General features: G+C 37.3%; 1 protein-coding gene across 1 annotated transcript; it reads right to left on the minus strand.

The window, feature by feature from the left end:
• Nucleotides 1-16,384: 16,384 nt before the first annotated feature.
• LOC131350505 (rhamnose-binding lectin-like) lies at nt 16,385-19,565 on the minus strand. Its single transcript, XM_058385501.1, has 10 exons — nt 19,435-19,565; nt 19,296-19,331; nt 19,132-19,176; nt 18,869-18,998; nt 18,295-18,404; nt 17,991-18,035; nt 17,752-17,887; nt 17,526-17,636; nt 17,044-17,072; nt 16,385-16,602 (listed from the first exon to the last, which is right to left on the minus strand). The coding sequence occupies exons 1-10, from the start codon at nt 19,466-19,468 to the stop codon at nt 16,598-16,600; spliced, it is 681 nt and encodes a 226-aa protein (XP_058241484.1). The 5' UTR covers nt 19,469-19,565; the 3' UTR covers nt 16,385-16,597.
• Between the last annotated feature and the right edge of the window lie 4,365 nt (nt 19,566-23,930).

Genomic DNA, 23,930 nt, shown 5'->3' on the forward strand with positions numbered 1-23,930 from the left:
GCTGATTGAACTGATAAAATGATGTTTTCCTTGTATGCTACGCCTAGCTTAAGTTACTTCCTCCCATCTATCAGTAGAAGGGATTTGTTTTGTTTAATAAGGGAAAAACCCTTAAATTCAAACTTAAGGAAGTTCATACTTATTTCCTGAAACTAAGTATAAAGTGATATGTTTCAGGGCTATAATTAAAAAGTGTTACATACCTTTAAAAAAAATCTAGCAGCACACTTAAACTTTGTTAAAGCACCTTTCGCTTGTAATACAGCATTCAGTCTTATTAATAATCTACCAATATAGATCTTGTGAAAAGGAAATATACTTAACTGTTTTAATGGAAGGACGTATAGTTAACTATTTTAATAGAAGGAAGTATAGTTAAGAGCGTGTGAACTGTAAAGAAAATAGTCGTAAGTAAATAAAAATATGTAATTGCATGTAGGTTATGAAAATACAAATAAATGAAATATACTGTTCTGTATTCTTGAAAAGGTCTACTTTAAAGTAATACAATGTCATTTCAAATGAAGTGTCTTATTTAAAAAGATTTTAAAGTAATACAATTTCAAATTCCATTTGATTATGCTTTTAATAAGCGTATTTCTAAATCTCTATATTTAAACATGTTTGAAACAAAAGTCTACTTTATCGTCTGTTTAAATTAAGGGTATTATTTAAAGAGTATTTTGAAATCATAATTTTAAAGTATTCTTTATGCTATAAGGACATACAGTTGAATACATGTATTTCTTCACACATTGTCAATTTAGATTTTAAAGAAATGTCTTTTAAGTATGAGTTAATATAACTTAGAAATTACGCTTCAGTTACTGTATTTCCTCACACACTGATATGCAATTAAATGTCAGAAAATATGTGCTTCTCAAAGAGGGGATCGAACCCAGGTATCTAGAGCTAAATTTACCCGTCGTTCAGTGTCCAGACCAAAACCCGGGATTAAAACAGATAAACAATTTAGTGGACAAACAAGTCAGATGGGGTCAAGGAACACGTAAGGGAAACCAAAACACAACTAAAAGCACCTGATAACGGAAAACAAACAACGCCATAAACCAATCCTGCCAGATGGCCTTCTGGTGGTCAGATGGGGAAATGTCCAAGCAGCCACTGACAGAATTATATTTATTATTTTTTAGGCAATAAAGTGTAGTTTCTTGTCATACAATCTGTAGTGCATAATATAGATTCTAAATAATACAGTTAAAGACTTTTCTGTTCAGGAAAGCTTATTAATTCTTTTATTCTTGCTTTTTTGAGATTTGCCCCCAAATGTAAAGTGCTTTATAAATAAAATGATAATATAATACTGCTTGCTTTAGTTTTCAGCAAAATTTCCATCTCACAAAAACACACGTAAGAAAACATGCTTCTCTGTCTTTCAAATATTTCACTATTTGCTATTTAACAAGACACTGGGTGCCACAAAAAATTCTCCACTGAACTCCACTGAAAATGTTCCTAGAGTGAGCATGGGGCAGCATCTATGTTAGTGCTTGTTACAGTTTGTACATTTGACCGCTGAGTGTAATAATATCTCTATAGAATGCACAAAAGTATTTTACACCACCATAATTTCACCCCATTCTAATTGACTATGGCTACTAGACTTCTTAAAATAGGGAAATGTGTGAGTTTTCTTCTTTCTGTGGGTTTTTGGCTGATCTTTCCATGATTATGTGATGATTATATCTGATTTCATCAGTTAAAACCAATTCAATGTGATTTTTGCGTTAATATCTACACACATCAGTTTTTCTGGATCACAGTGTTTTTGTATTTGCTCTTGTCTTTTTCCTTGTCTTAGCCTTGGGGATTATCTATATTGTGTCAACTGTGTCCTTTTCATACAGATATCAGTAAAAACTGACTGTTTCCCATTTATGTTTAGACTGTAAAGTGCCCAGGCTGTCCTTTATCTACACCATGGGTCACAATCTCCTGATACTTCAGTCAACTAACTTCTGGTGAAACATCAGTATGTTTGATCATCTAGAAAGATTTGCAACATTCCTAAAAGAATCATATACCATTTATCTTCATATATTAAGCAATGTTCAGACCAATGTTTAAGGGCATAAACACTACAATTTTCTCAAATGCTAAAAAAAGTCTCAAGTCAAGTGCTAAAAAAGTCTCAAATGCTATACTACTGTAACAAATTGATGTAAATTTGCAGGATTTATTTTACAGTTTCCGACTGTTTTTTCGAAATACTGCATATTACTGTAAAAGGAACAGCATTCCTATGATTTACAGTATTTAACTGCAAATCGCAAAGTCTTTTGGGATTTTCACGGAGATTACGGAGTGGTATGCTGTTTCGTCCATCATAATCTATTTTTGTGGAATCCACAATCATCAGTTATTGTAAACATTCTATGTATCCAGCATTCACCTACTTCAGATGTAAATTAGATAGTCAACACACTTTTGAAAACAATTACGCATTTTCAAACCTTTCTGTTGCAGTTCATTGCTTTTGGTTAAAAAAATACAGTAATTAACTGCAAATTGCAAAGGAGTTTGGGAACTTCAATGACGCGGGAACTCCATGCTGCTAGGATATTTTCGTCTATCATAATCGTTTTTTTGTGGAATCCACAATCATCAGGTATCGTAACCATTTTATTTGTCCAGCACTGTCATACTCAGAGTGTAAATTAGAGAGGCTACACACTTTTGAAAAGCATTATGTATTACGTAAGTATTACGCATTTTAAAAACTTTCCAATGCATGGGAGTATTAACGGTAGGTGCAGTTACTTTTACTACATGTGTCAATGCAGCACAAAGGCTTATCGCTTCTGTACAAGCCGTTTAATTTTATTAGTACAGCTATCCACCAAACCGAACATCAACAGCACATTATACGTGCTATAATTATTAATTCAGCTGCCATCACTGGACCAATCGTGACTTAAATAAAATTTTAGGGTTATCCTTTGCTGATATGATGGAAGATGGTCGAATAATCGGGGGAGGATATTCCTCACTTCTGACTCAAATCAAAACTCGAGTAGAACATCTAAACAGAAACAACACTAGCACAACTGAGATCTATTAAATGTAGTACTGGTGCAAAGCAAAAGACAGGTCCTGCAGACTGTACACAGTGGCACCCAGACATTCCATCTGAAGAGACAGAAACTACGTTGGAAGAGAAAAAGCAGAGAGTCATGGAGTCCTACTCACGTGAAGGCTTGTCTGGGATTGAAAGAGCAGAAGTACAACATTTCATGGCAGAAACATATTACCTACAACGCAAGATGATAAATGCAATGCCCGCACACTCTCTTGAGTATGTAAATTCTCAGTGGCCTTACTTGTTTTGTACCAAGGAGTATGTTCATCCACTTTGAAACTTTAACAGACATTAATGTTCTCAGGCGACTAGAAGCATCTTATGAAGAGTATAGTAAAATTATCATGGAATTCTTCAAGCAAAAACCTACCAATGAATCAGTTAAATCGGTACTGATAAGAAGCAAAACATGTGCTACAGCTCCCTATGTTCTGCAAATACTGATGGCTCACTTCAAAGAGCAGAATGAAGCTTTTCTGCTCCAAGCAGATGTAAGTGTGCAGCATGTAAATATATATTTTTCTCTCTTCCTAATATATTTTATTGTAGCACTAATAGCATTTATGTGTTCAAATACATGTTTTCATTTTAAATGTAGTAGGAGATTTATTTTTGTATAGGTAGTTGCCTCTGCAGCTGATGTTGAAAGGTCCCTGACATTGCCTGACAGCCCTCAGTTGATTGTCTAAGGTATGCATGGATATATACAGTTTATACACTGATCTGCTTAATACTGGTAGGTACCCCTGTTGACACCAAAACAACCCTGACCCACAAGCCCACCAAGGCTGCTGCGGTATCTGAACTTTCTTACTGCAGGCCCAGTGGAAGAGACAAATCACTGGATGATGTCTATAGAGGGCCATGTAGTAACTGAGGGAGATTCATTCCTATTGGGTCTTGCCACACTGTTCACCAGCTTTCATAACTTCAACCTACAGTATCAGAATGAGGCATGCTGAACACTGGAGTTTATTCAAAGGTATGGTGATATTTTCCGTGTTGCTCAATGCATTGTATTGTATTGTAGGTGAGGAGCCATCATGTCAGTCACTGAGTGCTTGTAACCAACAGGTTTTTCATCCTGTTCAGTATCTGAGATCAGTGAGGCTAGTCAGAGATTATTTTCTCATTACCATGAGAACCAAATTATATGTTTTTGTTTGTTTGGTCAATAGTAGATGCATTATTGACATTAATCCAGAGCGTAGATCCAAAGCTTACCAAGGGAAGATTCACAGCAAGCGAACTGGGAAGGAGGTTCAGAAAAAAAAACAAGCAGCCCTTAATCCACGTGTGCACCTTCATAAGGGAATTAATGGACTTTCAGTGGAATTTTGTTTAATGTGAGTGTTAAAAAGCTACACATTCAGTGTATTATAGTTAGAAACTCACCCTTTAGTAGATGCAAACTCTGGCTTTTAGAGAGCATTTATAACGTGACTACACACTTGAACATTTTCTAGACATTTACCTCCTTTCAAAAATCAGGAGAGTATGGTAATTTATTTTTATGGTAAATTAGTTTATTTTATTTGTTGTCAATAATTAGGCAATTCTTTAAATGTATTATGTTCATTTTCCTATAACTGCATTGTCAAATGGGAGTGCAAGTTTTGCTAAGAAAAGGTTACCAAAAAGCAGTACCAAACTGGAATCTTCATCACTCCTCTGCTTGCATAAAGGATTTTGCATCTTTTACTCCATGGAAGGTTTGAACACACAGAGACTCTCATGTTTTTTGGTTCTTATGTTGTGGGAGAAAGAACATGAAAACAACACTTTGGACCATTGTCACACTTCTTTCATGTTCTGAAAAATAAATTGTTTGTAAACAGTTCAACTGTCACACAGAAATTAAAAAATGTTTATCATTTTGTGAATGTCTGATATGTCTGAATATGACATGCTGAGAAACCTTGAATTAATTTGAGCGTGCATTTACAGTAAATCATTGAATTGTGTAAGTTCAGCAATTGTGTCATTGTTTACAGTAGTAACCTGTTAACAATAAAAATGCTGTTAAAAGTACAAGTTGTTTGAATAATTATTTACTACTAAATTACAGTAAACAGTACAAAATCATAGTAATAAACTGTATATCAAATTACAGCAAAGTACTGTAGTCTATCTGTACAGTGCCAATACTGTAATAAAACAGCATTTTACTGGTAAAACTGCTGTCAGTAATTTACTGTAATTTTACACGAAAATTTTTTACACTGTGGATAACTGCATATTTTCAGCAGGCAAACACTAGCCACTGCTCCACTATGCTGCCCTGCCTTTAATCATGTCCTTATTTTATGATATATTTTATTGAACACTTAGCATGTATTGTTTGTGCATAAATGCCTTTAATAGCTTAAGTGTGATTAATGATTTCTTAATTATGCTTATATGTATTACAACATTGAGCCTGTAGTCTGCTTTCGTATTGCCTTTTGCATCAGTCAACTTGAGCAATGTGTTTAAAATGTTTATTAGAGTTTGTTTATCAGCTTCAGATAACACAGATAACACAAACCGTCAGACTATTAAACAACTGCACATAAATTCACACACAACTCTCATCTGTTATGCTTGTATTCAGAGGATACATATCATTAGTAAAGTGGAGTTTAAGAGGAACTGAAAAGTTTCAAAAATAAAATCATTAGAGAATCTGATTATTTTGTTATTTGTGCGATGGCCTTGTCACTACAGCTTGGTGGCACGTAACGGTGGCCTCCATCAGACCCAAAGTGCAGGGATAGCAGCCAGTCAGGGATAATTTACTTTATTCTTAACAATAAACAGAAACATACACAGAAACCCTGGGGGGGCACACATAGACACATGGCACAGGTATAAATAAACCCTGTCAGACTGCCCTCTGGTGTTCAGGCAGGGAACAGTCTATGACACTTGATCAGTGGGGGAAGGTGGCATAGTTGGTCACACGCCCAGTCCCAGACATTGAGGGGAGGAGTTACAGTGCATGGATGCCGGACTGGAAAAGCATCTGAAACTACTTACTACTGTATTTTTGTTCTGTCACCTTTTTTTATTTTAATTTTAAATCCTTGTGATAATATATATATATATATATATATATATATATATATATATATATATATATATATATATATGTATGAATCTTGTTATATTTTTGAAAATCTACTTGACATTATCTCAATTTCTTTTATACAGAGACAATCGTAAGAAGCATTTCACTGCTGTGTATGATTTGGTTATGGTTGGTTATGATATGAATAAAACTGGAATTTTAAATTGGAATCATGTGCACGGTTGCATATTTAAAGCTGATTTCTTTCTCACATATCCTCACACACACCCATTCACACACTTTGGACAATTAAGAAATGCCAATCAACCTTTTATAAGACTATTAACTTTTAATTTCATACAAATTTTTATTTCTGTGGGACTTTTTGGGTGTCCACAACCACAGCTCAACCTTGTGCACACTTCACGGTCTGATCATGTAGAATGGCCAGAAATAAAAGTCTGTGATACAACACCAACCATCTCCATTTTGGCGATATTCTGGACATCACTTAACACTTTAATAAAAGAAAATCTCCTACAGATCTTCCAAGTCTATTAACAGTCTGCTCAATTCTTCTGCTTAACTCACACAAAACAAATGATGGCGTTATTCGTTGAGATGGTGTAGTGTAAAGTTGTTGTGTTTTTTGTTTACAGTTTTTGAGAGGTGAGAAATCCAATATATATATGTGATGACATCAGGAAGATAACAGAAGTAGAATCCAAATGCTGTGTATTTTTTAAAAAAAAGCAAACAGATAATCCAATATAACGGGCAGAGGCACAAACAGAAAAATGGGCAGAAATCCAAAACCAGAAAAGCAGTCAGTGAAGCAGAAGTACAAATACACAAATCCAAAAGGCGAGAATAAAAAAACAACAACAAAGCAATGCGGTCAAACACATGAACAACCGGCATAGAAATAAACGGCTTGGTATGTAGGCTAGCTAGCAATACTTTGCGTAGTGGTAAATGTGAGCGATCTGGATGTTTTCAGTACTCTGGTGAGGATGCCCTCCTCTGGTAGATCGGAGGGGGAAGTGCGGATGATGCTACAATACATACAATACATATTTCCTCTTTTGCTGCCAAAACAGTTCTGACCCATCTGTTGGATCAGACCACACGGGTCAGCCTTCGCTCCACACGTGCATCATTGAGCCTTGGCTGCCAAATTGACACAAACTATGTAAAATGCTGTGATAAAGCTATTCATTTTTTTTCCTGTGTTTTGTTATGACCCAGGCTGTTCTGTTGTGCTGTAGCATATCAGCCGTTTTCTCTCAGTGTTTGTGCCAATAAAGGAACACCTATTTTGTATTCCTCTGACTGTGTTTGATAGATAGTAATGATAAAAATAAGTTGTCACACAATAGTAGTTATGAAGTTTGTGCAGTTGTTACATTATTTGTCTCTTAGATCACAGTTATTGACCACAAAAATAGCCATTTATGTGCTCCTATCAGAAGAAAGCCACTTAAATAAATAAACAAGTGGAATTTTAAGGTTTCTAATCCTCTGCATTACTTCTAGTCAGTGAAGTGTCCCACAAACAAGGACACAGAAAATCACAAAAGTTAATAGAGTAGCCATTCTTATTATTTAATTTCCACTATTTAATGTAATTAAATTACCACTGTTTTTGATAGGAATGCAGGTAGACAAGAGAGGTAGGTACATTTAAGGCTTATCAGTCTCTCCCATACACCAAAGCTCTGTCTGGCTCAAATCAGAAGTGTGTACCATGCTGACTAGCCTAGATGTGGAGTCGGCTATACACTCTTTACATGTTGTGTGCCTTTTAAGCATCTTTGCAGGAGTGCAAGTAGACAAATTCATTTTGTTTTAGAACTGTAAACTTTGCACATTTGTCTCATCCTTAACAGTATAAATCACAGTGATGATGTGTGCAGAATTTACACAAATGAACAGATTTGTTTGAAATAAAATGGTCTTCGTCTTTAGGTTATATTCATGCTATTGTCATGTTTAATGTGTGAGAAACTTGAGTAAATATTAACATTTGATTGTAATTCTATAACTAAGCACCAAACTTAGCAACTAAGCTAACTACGTTGATGTTTGTATCTCCTGTATATAAAGGGTCTATTTGAAAAGTAAGAATTAACATTAAAAAAGAGATGTTTTGCATTTGCATTTGTGTGCCTCTCAAAGGATTAAATGATTTCAGCAAAATACAATTTCTTGTTTTCTGCCAAAAGTTCCCATATTACAATATTACTTCACTGAAATGACTGAAATATTTTTTTAAACAGGATCCAATGATGTCTTAAAGATGTGACATGTGGCATGGTGCTACATATACCTTCTTTGTGAGATTTAATAGTGATTGCATAGCAACTTCTACATTTGTGCCAAATAAAGTGCCGGAAAAAGGGCAATAATTCACTGATTCACTAATTCAAAGTTTTTACTGTTATCATCTGCATGCTGTAATGAAAAATACAGGGCATTCAAGAATGTGATGCATGACATTAAAACTGCCCTTTTAAAAGAAAGCTGTAATTAGATGTTCTTTTTAATTATATCGGTTAAAAACAAAGTAAGAATCAGGTAACAGTAAACAGGAAACAAGGCTTCATGTAGCGTGATCACAGATATACAACACTGATACTTTGTGCCGAAGACACAACAAATGAGGGTTTTACATACCTTAACAAATCAAAGGGAAAAACAGAACACCTGAGCATAATTAGAATACAATCGGGAAACATCCAATAACTATACAGGGGCAGAGACAAGTCATAAATAAAAAAAGACAAGTGTCAATATAATAATAAACCACCAATCAATTTAAACAAAATAAACAAACAGGCCCTGGAGTAGGGCCCTGACAGCCACCTTGTCATGATGAGCTCAGGAGAGAGCTCTATGCTCTGTTACCAAGCCATGCTTCCTTCTGATGCTGATGTGGCTTCCTCCAAGGTCCTTCTACAAGACTTGTTTCCTGCTGAGGCTGATATAGTGGCCTCCCAAGCTCTGCTGAAAGCAGAGGCAGATGTGGCCAGCTTCCTGACCCTTTCCCAATTTAAGCAGCATTCAGAAGCCAAAGTGGCAGCCTCCCAGATCCTATTCCAAGCCATACCCATATCCCAGGCCATGTTCATGTCCCAAACCCTGTTCCACTCCCAGTCCATGTTCATGTCCCAAACTCTGTTTCTGTCTCAGGCCATGCCCATGTCCCAGGCCATTCCCCTGTGTCATGCCCTGCTCCAGGCCATGTGTCACATCCTACTTCGGTCAACCTCCCTGAAGACATCATCTCAGACCGAGGCACGCAATTCACCTCTAGAGTGAGGTCAGAGTTCTGCAGACAACTTGGCATCAACGTCAGCCTCAGCTCAGGATATCATCCCCAATCCAATGGCCAAGCGGAACGGCTCAATCAAGAACTGGGGAGATTAAGGATCTATTGCAGCCGTGAACAGCAGCGTTGGAGTGAGTTTCTTCCCTGGGCCGAATACGCCCAGAACTATCAACCTCCACTATTTCTGTGGTCCTGGGAACCCACTGACGTGCCAACAGTGGACGACTGGTCGAGATGAAGCCAAGAGGTCTGGGAGCTCATGTGTGGCTCCAGAGGGCTATCTGGCGTCAGGAGATCCAAGCAAACCGTCGGCGGTGTCCTCACCCAGCCTACCATGTGGGTCAGAAAGTGTGGCTCTCAACACGGAACCTAAGGTTAAAACTTCCGTGCCATAAGCTTAGTCCTAAGTTCATCGGCCCATAGATCATACGCCAGGTGAACCCAGTGTCATACTGTCTAGAACTGCCTGCTTCCTATCTCATTTCTCCCACCTTCCACGTATCTCTACTGAAACCCTTCCATGAACCTTCGAATTCCCAACCCTGCCGCCACAGAACCACCCCCTCCACTGGACATCAACGGCTCCCTAGCCTATCAGGTACACACCATCATCAACTCTCGCTGTAGAGGTGGTCGTCTCCAATATCTGGTGGACTGGGAGGGCTATGGCCCAGAGGAACGCTGCTGGGTAAATGCCTCTGACATTCTCAATCCCTCACTCACAGAGGAGTGTCACCGGAACTTCCTGAACAGACCCGCTCCTTGCCCGCGGGGGCGCCCGCGTCGTCGAACACCAGGAGGTGTTCCTAGAGGGGGGGTTCTGTCATGGCACATGCAGAACCGGAATGGCAGAGGGAACCATCGCCCGAGGATTGACAACATGAACGCATTTCCGGTACACTCGGGTATTTAAGCAGTGTGATTCTCTTTGTACTCTGCGAAGTATCATTCTCCCTAGATTGCATACCAAGCCTTAGTATATTGATCCTCTGATTCCTATGTGTATGATCCTTGCCTGTTCCAGTTCGACCACGAGTATCGGTTTAGTGTTTTTTGGTTTCTGTTTCGAATGTGTTTGGTTTTCCGGTTTTTGACCCTTTTGCTATTCCACACCGTTTATGATTTTGTGAATGTTTTGTGAATTAAAGATCTGCTTATGGATTCTGCTACGCCTGCCTTGAGTGAGTCCTTACACATATATAACAGAACTATGTTGTGAAATTCTTTCATTAGAATTATAAAATGGCTGTGCCTCTCTGTTTAGTTCGAGTGAGTGTATTACTATTTCTATTACATTCAGATGACACAAATACTAATGCAGCTAATTAATAAGATGTCATTATATTAGTCATTATATTATAACAGGTGAAGTGAATAACACTGATTATCTCCTCATCATGGCCCCCTGTTAGGGGGTGGGATATATTAGGCAGCAAGTGAAAATTTTGTCCTCAAATTTGATGTGTTTGAAGCAGGAAAAAATGGGCTATTAAAAAGAATAATTAGAATAACAGTTATTAGTGCCACTAGAAATGGCCTGTTATAACATGTCAATGTGTGCTATTAAAAGAATACATGTAGGAGAGAGTGTTGTGTAATAACCCAGGAAATGAATATTTTATTTTAACAGCATACCCCATTATATTTTATTCCTTAGGCTATATGTTGTGGAACGTCTGCCAGACACTCACTTCCTGTTAACCTGAAGTCGTTCCCTCACGAATTGGAGGCTGTAAGTTAGTTCCCACCAGATGAATCACATTCAAAACCTCCTTCAATTTAACTTAAAAATATTCATTAATCCACACTGGCCAAATCTCAGGTGAATTAATTTAAGCTAGTGCATGCCACCGCCATTGATATATGCTTCAAGCCTATTAAAAAGACGTGACTGTTATTTGTTGTGCATCAGAAAAGTTTAGTTTCTTCATTGACTATGCCTTATATTAGGTGTAGGCCTGGTATATGACATAGAGTATTCGGAAAAAATGTATTTAAGGATACATGAGATTTCGTTTACTTGTGCCTTTTGGGAGTCAGTGAGCATGAACATGAAACTTAACAAAAATAGCTCTTCAGCTTTGTCACACCATATCCTGCTCAGCTTTTGCATTTATTGAGAAAGAAAATTTAAACTCTTTTACCTTTTAGCCTTCTTTCTGTTTAATCTGCTTTGTAATCTCTGCCCGTTATGTTGCTTAGCAACCAAAGCTTACTGTCAACAGACTACATTACATGATATAGGAATTAATTGGAATTAATCATGTTATTTTATTTTTTGTCATCATTTTATGAAAGCAGTAATTTACTTGAGGTCATGCTTTGCAGTAATTTTGGTCATCTTAGGTGTCAAGCAGAAGCTGAGGGGAGAAAAGCAAAGACAAACACTTGTAGCTGAAGGGGGACCCCATTCCTGTGTTTTACTAAATCTGCCCTGTCCATATGTACTTTAGGGCACTGGTTTTAAATTGTGTGAGAGTGAGTTATAAAAAATAATTAGATAATTATTTTTTGCCTCACATGGATGAGCCACCACCGCATTACTTTTTCCTTTTAACTTTAATGCTTTGCAGATAAAATGGAATTGGTAAATATATTTAAGATGCTTTTCTTTTTTTCTTTTTTTGGAGTATAATGTAATAACAGCGTGTTTTAACCACTTTCAACTTTATAAGCATAATATTAAGTCAGCTCTAATGCCTTTTCCTATATGGACCAATTCTCTGTTTACTAAAGTATTTCAGACCACCATAACTTCACCACATTCTAAAAGAATATGGCTACAAGGCAATGTTTGTAAGGTAATGTTTGTCTGTAAATTATTCCTATTTTGGATTATTTCTTATTTTTAATGATTATGTGATGATATGTAATTTAATCACTTAGAACTCAGTGTGATTTTAACACTAATATGTGCTAGTATTAGCACTAGTGTCTGTTTTTCTGGATCAAATTGTTTCTGTCCTTTTCATGTTTTTTCCCTTGTCTTAGCCTTGGGGATTATCTATATTGTGTCAGCTGTGTCCTTTGAATACCCATATCAGTATTAAATTTGACTGTTTCCAAATTATGTTTAGACTATTAAGTGCCCTTTAACTATACCTTGGTTCAGCTCCTGATACTTCAGTCATCTAACTTCTGGTGAAAGAGCATTTTGATCATCCAGAAATGTCTGCAACATTTGTGAAAAGTGTCATATAATATGTTGTATTAATTGTTGTATTTTTCTATGGTCAGACCAATGTTTATATATTAGTCCATCAAAAACTAATTGCTAAAATATAATTTTTAGAATCATTTGTATCCAACTTGGGCCAAAGTCTTCTTTACTCTGTGAAATGCTATACTGTTTAAATGTCACGGGCATGCCGGCCTCAGCCGGCGCCTCCACACTCCCAATAACCGGAGTTTTAATCACGCCACCTCCACCCAATTTCCCCGGCGCCTATTTAAAGACCTCACTCGCCAGTGGCAGCGGCGAGTATTTGAACTGTGTGCTTAATGACTACCTGAGTTAAGACTGTTCTACTTGCCTGACTAAGCTTATTGCCTCCTTTTTCTCCTAATTACTGGTATAACATTTGGCACAGATGAGCATAAACTATGTTTATATGCAGACGATCTCTTATTATTCTTAACTAATCCAATTAATTTGTTTCCCCCACTACTTCAGTGTCTAAAGGAATATAGTGCTGTATCCGGTTATAAGTTAAATTACTCAAAAAGTGAGGTCCCAATTTGTATAATGGACAATGATATTAGAATTTTTTCTGGATCTATAAAATGGTCTCCCAAATCTCCCAAATTTTAGAATTTATTATCTAGCATCACAGTTCCGCCCACTGTGGATTTGGCTGTATTCAAGAAACAGTGATGTGAGATGTGAGGTCTCAGTAGAGCAGCATGAAATAAAAACTACCCCAGTAACAGTTATTCCATTTCTGGGCACAAGGAAGAAACTTTCTGTGATCACGAAAAACCTTCTACAAGGAAAAGCTTGAAGCTTCTGCACAAGATCCCTGAAAGCTCCACAACATCTTCTCTGCACTACTCAACCCTCCGACTCCACCTGCTCCATCCTCCCTGACCACTGAAGATTTTGCCACTTTTTACACAGAGAAGATTGAGAAGATCTGCCAGACCTTCACGTCTGCCCCAACTTCATCTACATTACGCAGCCTGGACTCAGCTACTCCTTCACTGAAGCATCTCTCAACCATAGCAGCAGAAGAGGTTTTGCAAATCATCCACTCCTGCAATCCTACCACCTGCCCACTGGATCCAATCCCTTCCAATATGCTCCAGACCATCTCACCTGACCTCCTGCCCTTCATCACCACAGTCATCAATGGATTCATAACATCAGGACAGGTACCAACTGCCTTTAAGCAAGCAAGGGTTGTCCCTATACTAAAGAAACCTGCTTTGGATCCCTCTGACATCAATAATTACAGACCAGTATCACTTCTCTCCTTTCTTTCAAAAATTCTCGAACGAATTGTTTATAATCAGCTGTCTGACTATCTCCTGCAGAATAACCTCCATGATCCCAACCAGTCTGGCTTCAAAGCAGCACATTCCACAGAGACTACCCTTTTGGCAGTCACTGAGAAACTACATGCTGCTAGATCAGCCAAGCTGTCATCGGTCCTCATCCTCCTCGACCTTTCTGCAGCCTTTGACACAGTTAACCACAAGACTCTCTTGTCCACCCTCAGGATTCTTGGAATTTGTGGATCAGCATGGGAATGGTTTGCTTCCTACCTGGATGGTCGCTCATATCAGGTAACATGGAAGGGATTGACATCTGCCCCACGCAGACTCTCTACTGGTGTCCCACAAGGCTCAGTACTTGGTCCTCTCCTTTTCTTCCTCTACACCCACACTCTTGGCAAAGTTATATCCTCACACAGCTTTTCATACCACTGCTATGCTGATGACACCCAACTTATCTTCTCCTTCCCTCCCTCAGATACCACAGCTTCTGCTCGGATCTCAGCGTGTCTGGTGGACGTTTCATCTTGGATGGCAGCTCATCAGCTGAAACTTAATACCAGCAAAACTGAACTGCTGGTCATCCCAGGTGATTCATCCCCAGCACAGGATCTCGCATTATCTCTGAACAACTCAATAACTCAACTCAATCTCCCCTTCAGCCACTGCTCGCAACCTTGGGCTAACCATGGACAATCAACTGTCCTTTTCCTCCCATGTTGATAATGTGACACGCTCATGTCGGTTTCTTCTGTACAATATTAGAAGGATTCGACCATTCCTATCCACACAGACTACTCAAGTGCTTGTTCAGTCTCTGGTTATTTCAAGACTGGACTACTGTAACTCTTTACTGGCAGGTCTTCCTCTGAATGCAATTTGTCCACTGCAAATGATCCAAAATGCAGCTGCATGGCTTGTTTTCAACCTGCCTAAGTTCTCCCACACCACCCCACTGTTGCTTCCCTCCACTGGCTTCTGGTAGCTGCACGCATCAGATTCAAAGCACTGATGCTTGCCTACAAAGCCAAGAATGGACCAGCTCCATCTTACCTCAAAGATCTTATTACTCCTCGCACTGCACCTTGCTCCCTCTGATCCACTAGCACTGCCCGACTGGTCCCACCATCTCTCAGGGCAAAAGGTAGCTATTCATCTAGACTCTTCTCTGTTCTAGAACCGAGGTGGTGGAATGAACTTCCCCTAGATGTCCGTACTCTCTGACAGTCTTCAAATGACATCTTAAGACCTACCTTTTCCTGAAGCACTTAAACTAGCTCTTATCTTTCCCTGTTTATGTATTGTTATGTAAAAAAAAAACATCCAATTTTAGGCTAATGGTATCCTAAGTCTGTAACCTATTGAACCAGTGTTAATGTATTCAATGATAGAGACTTTTGCATGTCGCTCTGGATAAGAGCATCTGCCAAATGCCAGAAATGTAAATGTAAATGAATCACATAGACTCTTGGGTTTAAACATATCGCTACTAGTGAACACTCCTTTTGACAGAAATCCTAATATCCCAAGTCCCATTGTTGACGAAACTTTACAAAGCTGGATTAAGAAAGGTATTAAAACAATTGGTGATTTTTACATAAATGGCATATTTGCTAGTTTCCTTCAGTTATCTGAACTATTTAACTTGCCTAAGCATAACCTTTTTAAGTACTTGCAAATAAGACACTGGATCAGAAGTCGATCATTGGGGGCATTCCCTAAGATATCTGAAAAATCCCTACTTAAGGACAGATTGCTCGATATCAGACATACTTCCACAAAGGGTTTAACATCTTCTATATACAAAATTCTTATTAACAGTCTTACAGCATACCAAAGATTTTCAGCAAAGCAAAAATGAGAATTGGATCTGGAGTGTTCTTATGATGATAGTGAATGGTGTACTCTTCTAGAAAAAAAAGTCACAAACTGTATTGGTATCCACCAAACATAAACAAATTCAACTTAACATCTTACATAGAACATATTACACCCCCTATAGACTAAACAAACCTAATGGTGAGATCTCTGCCATGTGTCAAAGATGTAAAATATCTACTGGGACTCTTCTTCATATGCTCTGGAGTTGTCCAGCCTTAGAGACATTCTGAAAGTATGTTATTGCAACAATTTCTGATATATCAAAGAATCATATTGATCCTGATCCTAAAATTTGGATACTAGGTGATATCAGTTCACTTCGCATGACCCATCATGAAGGCTTATTCATGATTATTTTATCTTGCTTGCAAGCACTGCAGCTAAAAAATGCATACTTAAAAACTGGAAATCTGTGAATCTTATCAAATGCTGTTTCCAATATATGGACCAATGTTTAAACCATTGTTTAAGGGGACACTGTTTCAGACATCGAAACTGAATTTTAACAAATTAATTCACAAACTCTCTGTTATGCTTGCACTCAGAGGATAGTTTATTGCATAGTCATCAATAAAGGGGAAAGTTTAAAAGAAGCTGATTAAAATATGCAAAATTAAAATAATTAGTAGTAGTTGATTATGTAACATGCAGAAGTTAAGTATCCCACCACTCAGTCCTGCACTTTATCATGTGCATGGTTGCATATTTAAAGCTGATTCCTGGGAAGAAAGCTGCAGTCCCTCTAGTCTGTGAATAGCAGGGAAAACAACAAGGAAAAAAAGTAAATAGTTGTAGTACTGCATGGAAAATAAAGTTCATAGTGTAAGTGATGTGATTAAATTAAAATAATTTTAAAGTTTGGAATATTTTTTGCAGTATATTTTGTATTGTATTATATATACAATAGAAACAATTATGTATTAGAATGAGTGGTTTAATATAAACTTGTGATTTGAATTTTAGCCAGAGCTATTGTCAGAACTGCTGTTATAAGAAATTCTTTGTGTCCTGACCAGGCAGCATTGAGAATTAATCAACAAAACAATATACTATACTATACTATACTATACTATACTATACTATACTATACTATACTATAATGTAATATAATATAATATAATATAATATAATATAATATAATATAATATAATATAATATAATATAATATAATGGAAAAAGAATACAGACCACATGGTGGAACAGGACATGGATTTGGCCTGCAGAAAAATGAGATTGTATGTTATATTTAAAATTTGTAATTTGTAATTAGATTTATAGATAGATGCAAATTAAGTATTAAAAAACATAAAACAAAAAACAATATTGCTTTACTTATAATGGATAATGGGTTTTGATAAAAAAGTATTCACTTTCATTTTACTGAATTTAAGAATTCGAGACATTCGATTAATCTTTGTTGATGTTACAGGTGAATATAAATAATGCATGCACATTTAAAGTAAAGATTAGACTAAATATATTACGTGTAATAGTAAATATAAATAGTAAATGACTTCATGAGAATGAATTTTTTGTAGAACCTTGGCTAGGTTTAATGTTTTCTAAATATACTTGTCCTTATCTGCTCTCAGAACAATTGTTGCTGTAACCTAGCTCATAAGAACTTTATTTCGTTCCTGATTACCCATGATTACTTAAAAAAAACTCACTGCCCAGCGATGCATGTGTAGGACACTGTGAGATATTTAGCAGTTGTTTTACAAGGATCTGAAAAGACAGTGGAGGAAGCTTCTACTGTGCAAGTGTTCATTCCATTGCACCTGTAAATGAAAGTAACATGTTAACATGGCCTCTTTCAGCACTAGATAACAAGTACATATAGTAAGTGAAAGTTTTTTAAACAAAAAAGCTTAAGAAAGCAAAGAAAAAGCTTACAGTGAGGAGACAATTGAAAGGGTGTTTGGAGCGTAGCAGTTGGTGTTCTGGGTGAAACCGTTGGGGAGTCCACTTGAACAGGTTACAGAATCAGCACGCCCAAAGTTCGCATTTAAGATCTCAATAGTATCCGTTCCTGCACAGATATACAGGTAAGCTTGCTTTGATTCAGGAGCAAAAGTAATTAATAAAGTCATTGAAAATGTAGTACAGCAACAGTAATGACTTATTTTTCTTACCACAGTCCAGTGTGCGGTAGCCATGCTCACAGACCACAGCTTCCCCTAGATAAAGGAGACAAAGCAAATGCATGCAATCTGACAATATACAGATGTCAAACCTTCCATAAGTCTTCATAGATTATTCTATAAAGAAAATATTAAAACCCAACACTACTCTTCACCCTAGAACCTCATAACAACATCTGTCTTTGGATGTGTATTAAATGTAGTGTATCTGTATTGTATTAACAGTAAACATTTTTGCTAATTTCAACAGAGCCATCATAAATTCTAACACGCTCCCACTCTATAGATTACTTACGGGCATCAATGCAACCATAAGTGGTAGTGTAGTATTTGTAGGTTCCTTTGCATGGGTCAGAGCTGCCAAGCAAATCCGTCTTTACCTCACACTCTCTTAGCCCATTGCATCTGTTTAGGTAAACAGACCAAATACGCTCAGTGGGGTTATGCTACCATACATTTTATCCCATAAGTTATCTTTAATGTAATGGAACATCAGGTCAGTTTCTCTTATCTTGTTTGTTACAGCAGCTTTAGACTTGTTCCTCTCTCTTGAACTTGAGACAAAACTTGCCCTTAATGATTAATACAAAGCACTTACACTGACCTGGCCTAAACTTTAAATAAACATGTTAATAAAGAGAATTAAATGATTTGTATTAGCCATACAAGTTATTAATATAAACACTGGAACAATACTGTTGTCTATTGCATAGTCATGCTGTTGTAGAAAAACACCTTGTGATCAATTAAATTCTAGCATTTAGCAGCACTGTGGTATCAATTATTTTAAGCAATATAATTAATAGTTTGTGTTTAAATTTCTGCCAGTTGTTGTAGATCTATTGTGCATAAACCAAGAAACACTGTACCTGTCAGCAATAGTGGAAATAGTACTGTAACAGCTGGTATCAGTAACTGTAAGATGGGGACGTTTAGTACTGCAGATTGTGCTATCTGAACGGCCGTACACAGTAGACTTCACCTTTATCACTCCAGTGTCTGAAATAAATATAAAAATGTATATTTTTTTAAATTCAAAGACATACAGAATTACAGCCTTGCTATATCTAGTGTCCTTTAATAATGTATTGTTTTCATACAGCTATACAGGATGCAAGACATTTAAACTTACCACAAGTGAGGCGCTGGACATCACCATCACAGGTAATCACAGTTTCTGAAAGAAAATATTATTCACACAGTTATTTGAAGTAAACCTGATTGATTCGTTCAAGGGAAAACAATTATCACGTTAGGTTATATAAAAAATGGTGTTTGGCGGCACTGAAATATTACCTCCAGAAACGAGCAGGCCAGGTGCTGCAATAAGCACTGTAAAGCAAACACAGATAGCAAACATTGGTGGAAGAGGTAAAAATTATCAAAGCTTATCAAAACCACAGATTTTATATGGACAAGTATGGAAGGGCCTTACAGGTGAGTAGAGTAAGCTTCAGGCAGAGCATCATGATGCTGAATGTGTTGAAGCAGTGATGCTAGATGTAGATGCTGTCAGATGTGTTGAAGTGCTGCACCACTGGCTCTAACCTCCCTATATATAGTATATTGAGTACAAGTAACTGAAAACAAAAACACTGCACTAAAGTCACACCCTTGTCCCAAACAGAATGAATTAAAATTGGAGATAATTATATGTAATTATATGTATTTTTAATTTAGGTCAAATCATTATGGTTTCATTATAATTAGTTTAACAACAAACAGCTTAACAAGAATTAAGACAAGCAGGTCAGGTTAGGGATACTTGTACTTGTTATCAAGTATTCTAACTTCTTGTCAAGTTAGAGTACTTGTTAGGGCCCAAGCACTAGCAGTGCGAAGGGCCCTTTTGTTCTTCAAAGGATTTTATTTTATTTTTTCAATCATCCGGGCACTTTTGGGGGTCTTAACATGTTCAAAAACTCATGAAAATCAGCAGACAGGTTGGAATCTGCGGCCATTAGGAGGTCACTGTGGCTCGGCCCTGGGCATGGCATAGGTGATACACACTTGCACGTATTCATGTAAAAACCGGTAAACACTTAGATCTCATTGAGCTGAACAACTTTCTCATTGCATGTCATTAAGTCTAAGCCACAGGAAGTCAGTTATTTTGAGTTGTTTGCAAAACACACCCAATGGAATTTGAAATACTCTTCCAAGGAAATTGATACAACCGTCACCAAACCCAGGCTAATATGATCTCAAGACATTGATGTAACCGTCACCAAACCCAGGCTAATATGATCTCAAGACATTGATGTAACCGTCACCAAACCCAGGCTAATATGATCTCAAGACATTGATAATGCAAAATTGTGAAGGGATTTTTAATATCTCAAATGGTTCAGCCGTGAGGAGCCCTTAAACTTATGGATAATAAAATGAAAGAGGAAGTGGCTAATAACTTCTGTGTACATTAAGTGATCTAAATGAAACCTGAGGATTATGTTAAGAGTAGAAAGCTGATCAGAGAGCTATGACAATTGTGAATCTCGGCCATAGCACCCACAACTGGCAGCAGGAATTGTGTCACTTTTTGAAATCTTGATTATTTTGTCCCTTACTTTCACCTGATTTGGTTCAAAATCAGTCAGAATAATGTCAAGACATGGCTGATTTGAAGCTGTAAAGGAATTTCTGATACCTTAAATCGTGTTACTATGGTGACGATTTACATGAGAACATAATAGAAGAAAATGAATCTTCTCATATCAGATGGAAAAATAGTACCAATCTAGAAACCTTAACTAAACAAAGAGCCTTCTGAGAAAACATCAACAAACCTTTTTTCTAAAAGTATCCAAAACTATGAGAGGGAATTAATTAAAGAAAAATCAACTACATTCTGTGCTAACGCGTGACAGTGCTTTTCTCTATATTATGACCTGAAATTTCAACTCATGTAAGGGTATAGGAGCCAGACCAAGGCCAGTTTTAAGGCTCGTCCATGGAAGCACAAATCCTTTCTAATTCAGTTGTCCAACAGTTTTTCTGTCTTTATTGAGGCACTCTTATTGTTTGTGGCCTGATTATAGGAGACTCTGCTGTATGACACATAACATTTCACTCCATACTTGAAACATCACTGGCACATAAGTGAAGCACAAACATTCCACCCTATGCATGATGCCACCTTTCTTATATAGATTCCTGTCACATTCTCACATGGGGGAAGTATAAACTCCATGTAAATTCTACAAATATGGCATGTGGATCATACAGATGTAATCATATATAAAAATGTGTATATGCCATGACAGAAAATACATAAAAAATGCGTAGATGTATGCAAAAAAGTACCCACAGAGGAAATACTCTACTTTTCCTATATTCTATGTTATAGTATATTTTTGATCTACTTCTTTTGTTTTAACTGTGTTTAAACATGGACATCTAAATAGCACAACTAAAGGCATTTGAGATATATGTGTGCTATCACGATTATTTGCCTCTTGCTTCAGTGCTGAAGGCTCAGTGCATGGCAACTGGCAGCAGGAGTTATTTGCTGCATCTTCTGTTTATTTTGTTTAAATCGTACGGTGTCATTTACATTGGCATGTGTTTGATTCATGTCCTGTCTCGACCCTGTCTGTTTATTGGTTATTCCCGGATTGTATCCTCATTAGGCTCATGTGTTCTGTTTTCCCCTTTGATTAATTAAATTTGGTAAATCCTCCTGGGTCATGTATTTGGCACAAAGTGTAAGTGTTGTATCTTTGTGATCATTCTATACCATGTCTTGTTTCCAATTTCAAGTGCCGTCTTGTGTTTTTGAACCCAGGTCCTATTGTCTGTTTTTTGTGCTCTTGCCCTTGCTTGTTAATGTCCATTTGCTGACTGCCCAGTGCCTGCCTATTAATTGGATTTCGATTTAGCCTTGTGTTTTAACCTGCTCCACCTGCATTTACATCTGTTTCCGTGATTCAAACCCTGTCAAGTGACATAAGTGACATAATTACATTTGAAACCCTCTTGTTTGTGATAGTTTGATTTAAATTATTATAAATAAAAAGAACATCTAATTATATGTTTCTTTTAAAAGGACACTCCCATTGTCATGCATCACATTCTTAGATGAATGCCCTGAATTTTAATTACAGCATATAGATATAAAACTGTGGATTAGTGCCCTTTTCAGGGCAACTTATTTGGCACAAACATATAAGTTGCTATGCAATCACTATTATAGCTCACAGAGATGGTATGTGTAGCATTCCACATGATTGGATTCTGTTTAAAAAACATTTCAGTCATTTCACTGAAGTGTAAAATTTGTGCAAGCAATTTGTGCATCTCTACCATTATAAACAGTAATATGGGAACAGTTAGCAGAAAACAAGAACTGGTATTTTGTTAACATTTTTAATCCTCATAGAGGGAGCTAATTTTAGCTAGATTTATGCCGAGTTCACAGTGCATGATTTTCAAAGTGGTCGGAACACTGTTGCTTTCACACTGCATGACTATCTGTGGTAGCATTTAGTCGCTGCTGTGTTCACACTGCACGATGGATCAGCGACAGGAGCTTTCACACTGCATGACTTCACAATAGGAAGAATCACAGACATCACTGTCTGGTCCACAAACTGCGATTCAGACTGTAAATGTGACCCCGCAAAAAGTTTGTGAGCCAGATGTGGGAAACAGAGTTCTGCATAATTGAACAAATGAATAATTTTGCAATGGGCAGCTGCTGATGCAGGTTGGTCAAGCAAATATTTCTGCTTTATTTCTGTTTGATGTAATTGTAAAGCATATTTATTCTGATAGAACAATATTTAAGACATTTTTGTCTGATAAACTCTGTTTAACTATAATAATGTGCTCCAACTGCAGCCATGCTCTCTGATATTGTGGTCAATAACTCCTCCCAGAACTGACCGCTGCCCTGTATCTCACTCTATAATTGGCTGTAGGTCATCACTGAGGTATTTTTCAGTCAGAACTCTTTTCACACTGCACGACTTTGAGTCGGCAACAGGTCCAGATGTTTAGCATGCCAAATATTCGCAGGCATCGACGACTCATCGGCGGTTCTCTCAGATCGTGTCTATGGTAATGTAAGGACGCACTCGAAACAGGTGTAGCTGAATCCATATGCAGATCTTTATTATCCAAAACGGCAGGCAAGAATCGATAGTCAAAGTGGCAGGCAAAAAGAGTCAAAACCGGTAAACAAACACTATAGAACCAAAACCGAAACACAAACCAAAACTCTAGGTAAACTGGGAACAGGCAAGGATCATACATGGAATAATCAAGGCAATCAATGGAGTAACGCTCAGTATGCAATGCAGAGATCACGATACTTCGCAGTGAACAAAGGGCAGTGTGCTGTTTAAATACCCGAGTACACTGGAAGTCAGTTCAGTACTCGGGCGATGGCTCCCTCTGGTGTTCTGGTTCAGTATGCTTAGTTACAGGTAATTCACACTGTGTGATTGTCCCTCGCATACTCGAGCTCCGATTTGCCTCCGATTTCGGGCATTTGTCTGCGATTTTGCAAAACTAGTCGGCTACTGAAAATCAGGGCTAAAATTACTGATGTATGAAAAAACACAAAATACAATTGCAATCAAATGTTATTAGGAACAGAGTTTCCCACACATTAAAGATGTGACAATAACATGAATATACCATTCTACAAGACAAATGCCTTTTAATAAAAAAAAAAATCTGTTAAATCACTGTGATTTTGTTTAATTGCACTCCTGCAAAAGTGCCTAAAAGGTTGTTGTGGATGTTTGGAGGAAATACACAGGCAAGAATAGGTTTATAATTTATTGTACTGCTGTGCAGCAGGACCCAGCGCTCTCCGAAAAATCTCAAAGTGGATGGCCCTGATCATTCTTCGATCAATCAGTTTTTATAAATATGATTCAAACACAAAGCAAGAAAAACCTTGTCACTCATTGGCTACATTGAGTC

This window comes from Hemibagrus wyckioides, unplaced genomic scaffold, assembly GCF_019097595.1.
Source record: "Hemibagrus wyckioides isolate EC202008001 unplaced genomic scaffold, SWU_Hwy_1.0 Contig37, whole genome shotgun sequence".
NCBI lineage: Eukaryota > Metazoa > Chordata > Actinopteri > Siluriformes > Bagridae > Hemibagrus > Hemibagrus wyckioides.

What these genes read in the sequence shown, in the direction of transcription:
- LOC131350505 (XM_058385501.1), bottom strand. Translation starts at nt 19,468, where the DNA reads ATGATGCTCTGCCTGAAGCTTACTCTACTCACCT. An exon ending in TGTCCAGCGCCTCACTTGTG is followed by an intron (nt 18,999 to 19,131) that starts GTAAGTTTAAAT and finishes TATTTATTTCAG; the next exon opens with ACACTGGAGTGATAAAGGTG. An exon ending in CTACCGCACACTGGACTGTG is followed by an intron (nt 17,888 to 17,990) that starts GTAAGAAAAATA and finishes ATATCTGTGCAG; the next exon opens with GAACGGATACTATTGAGATC.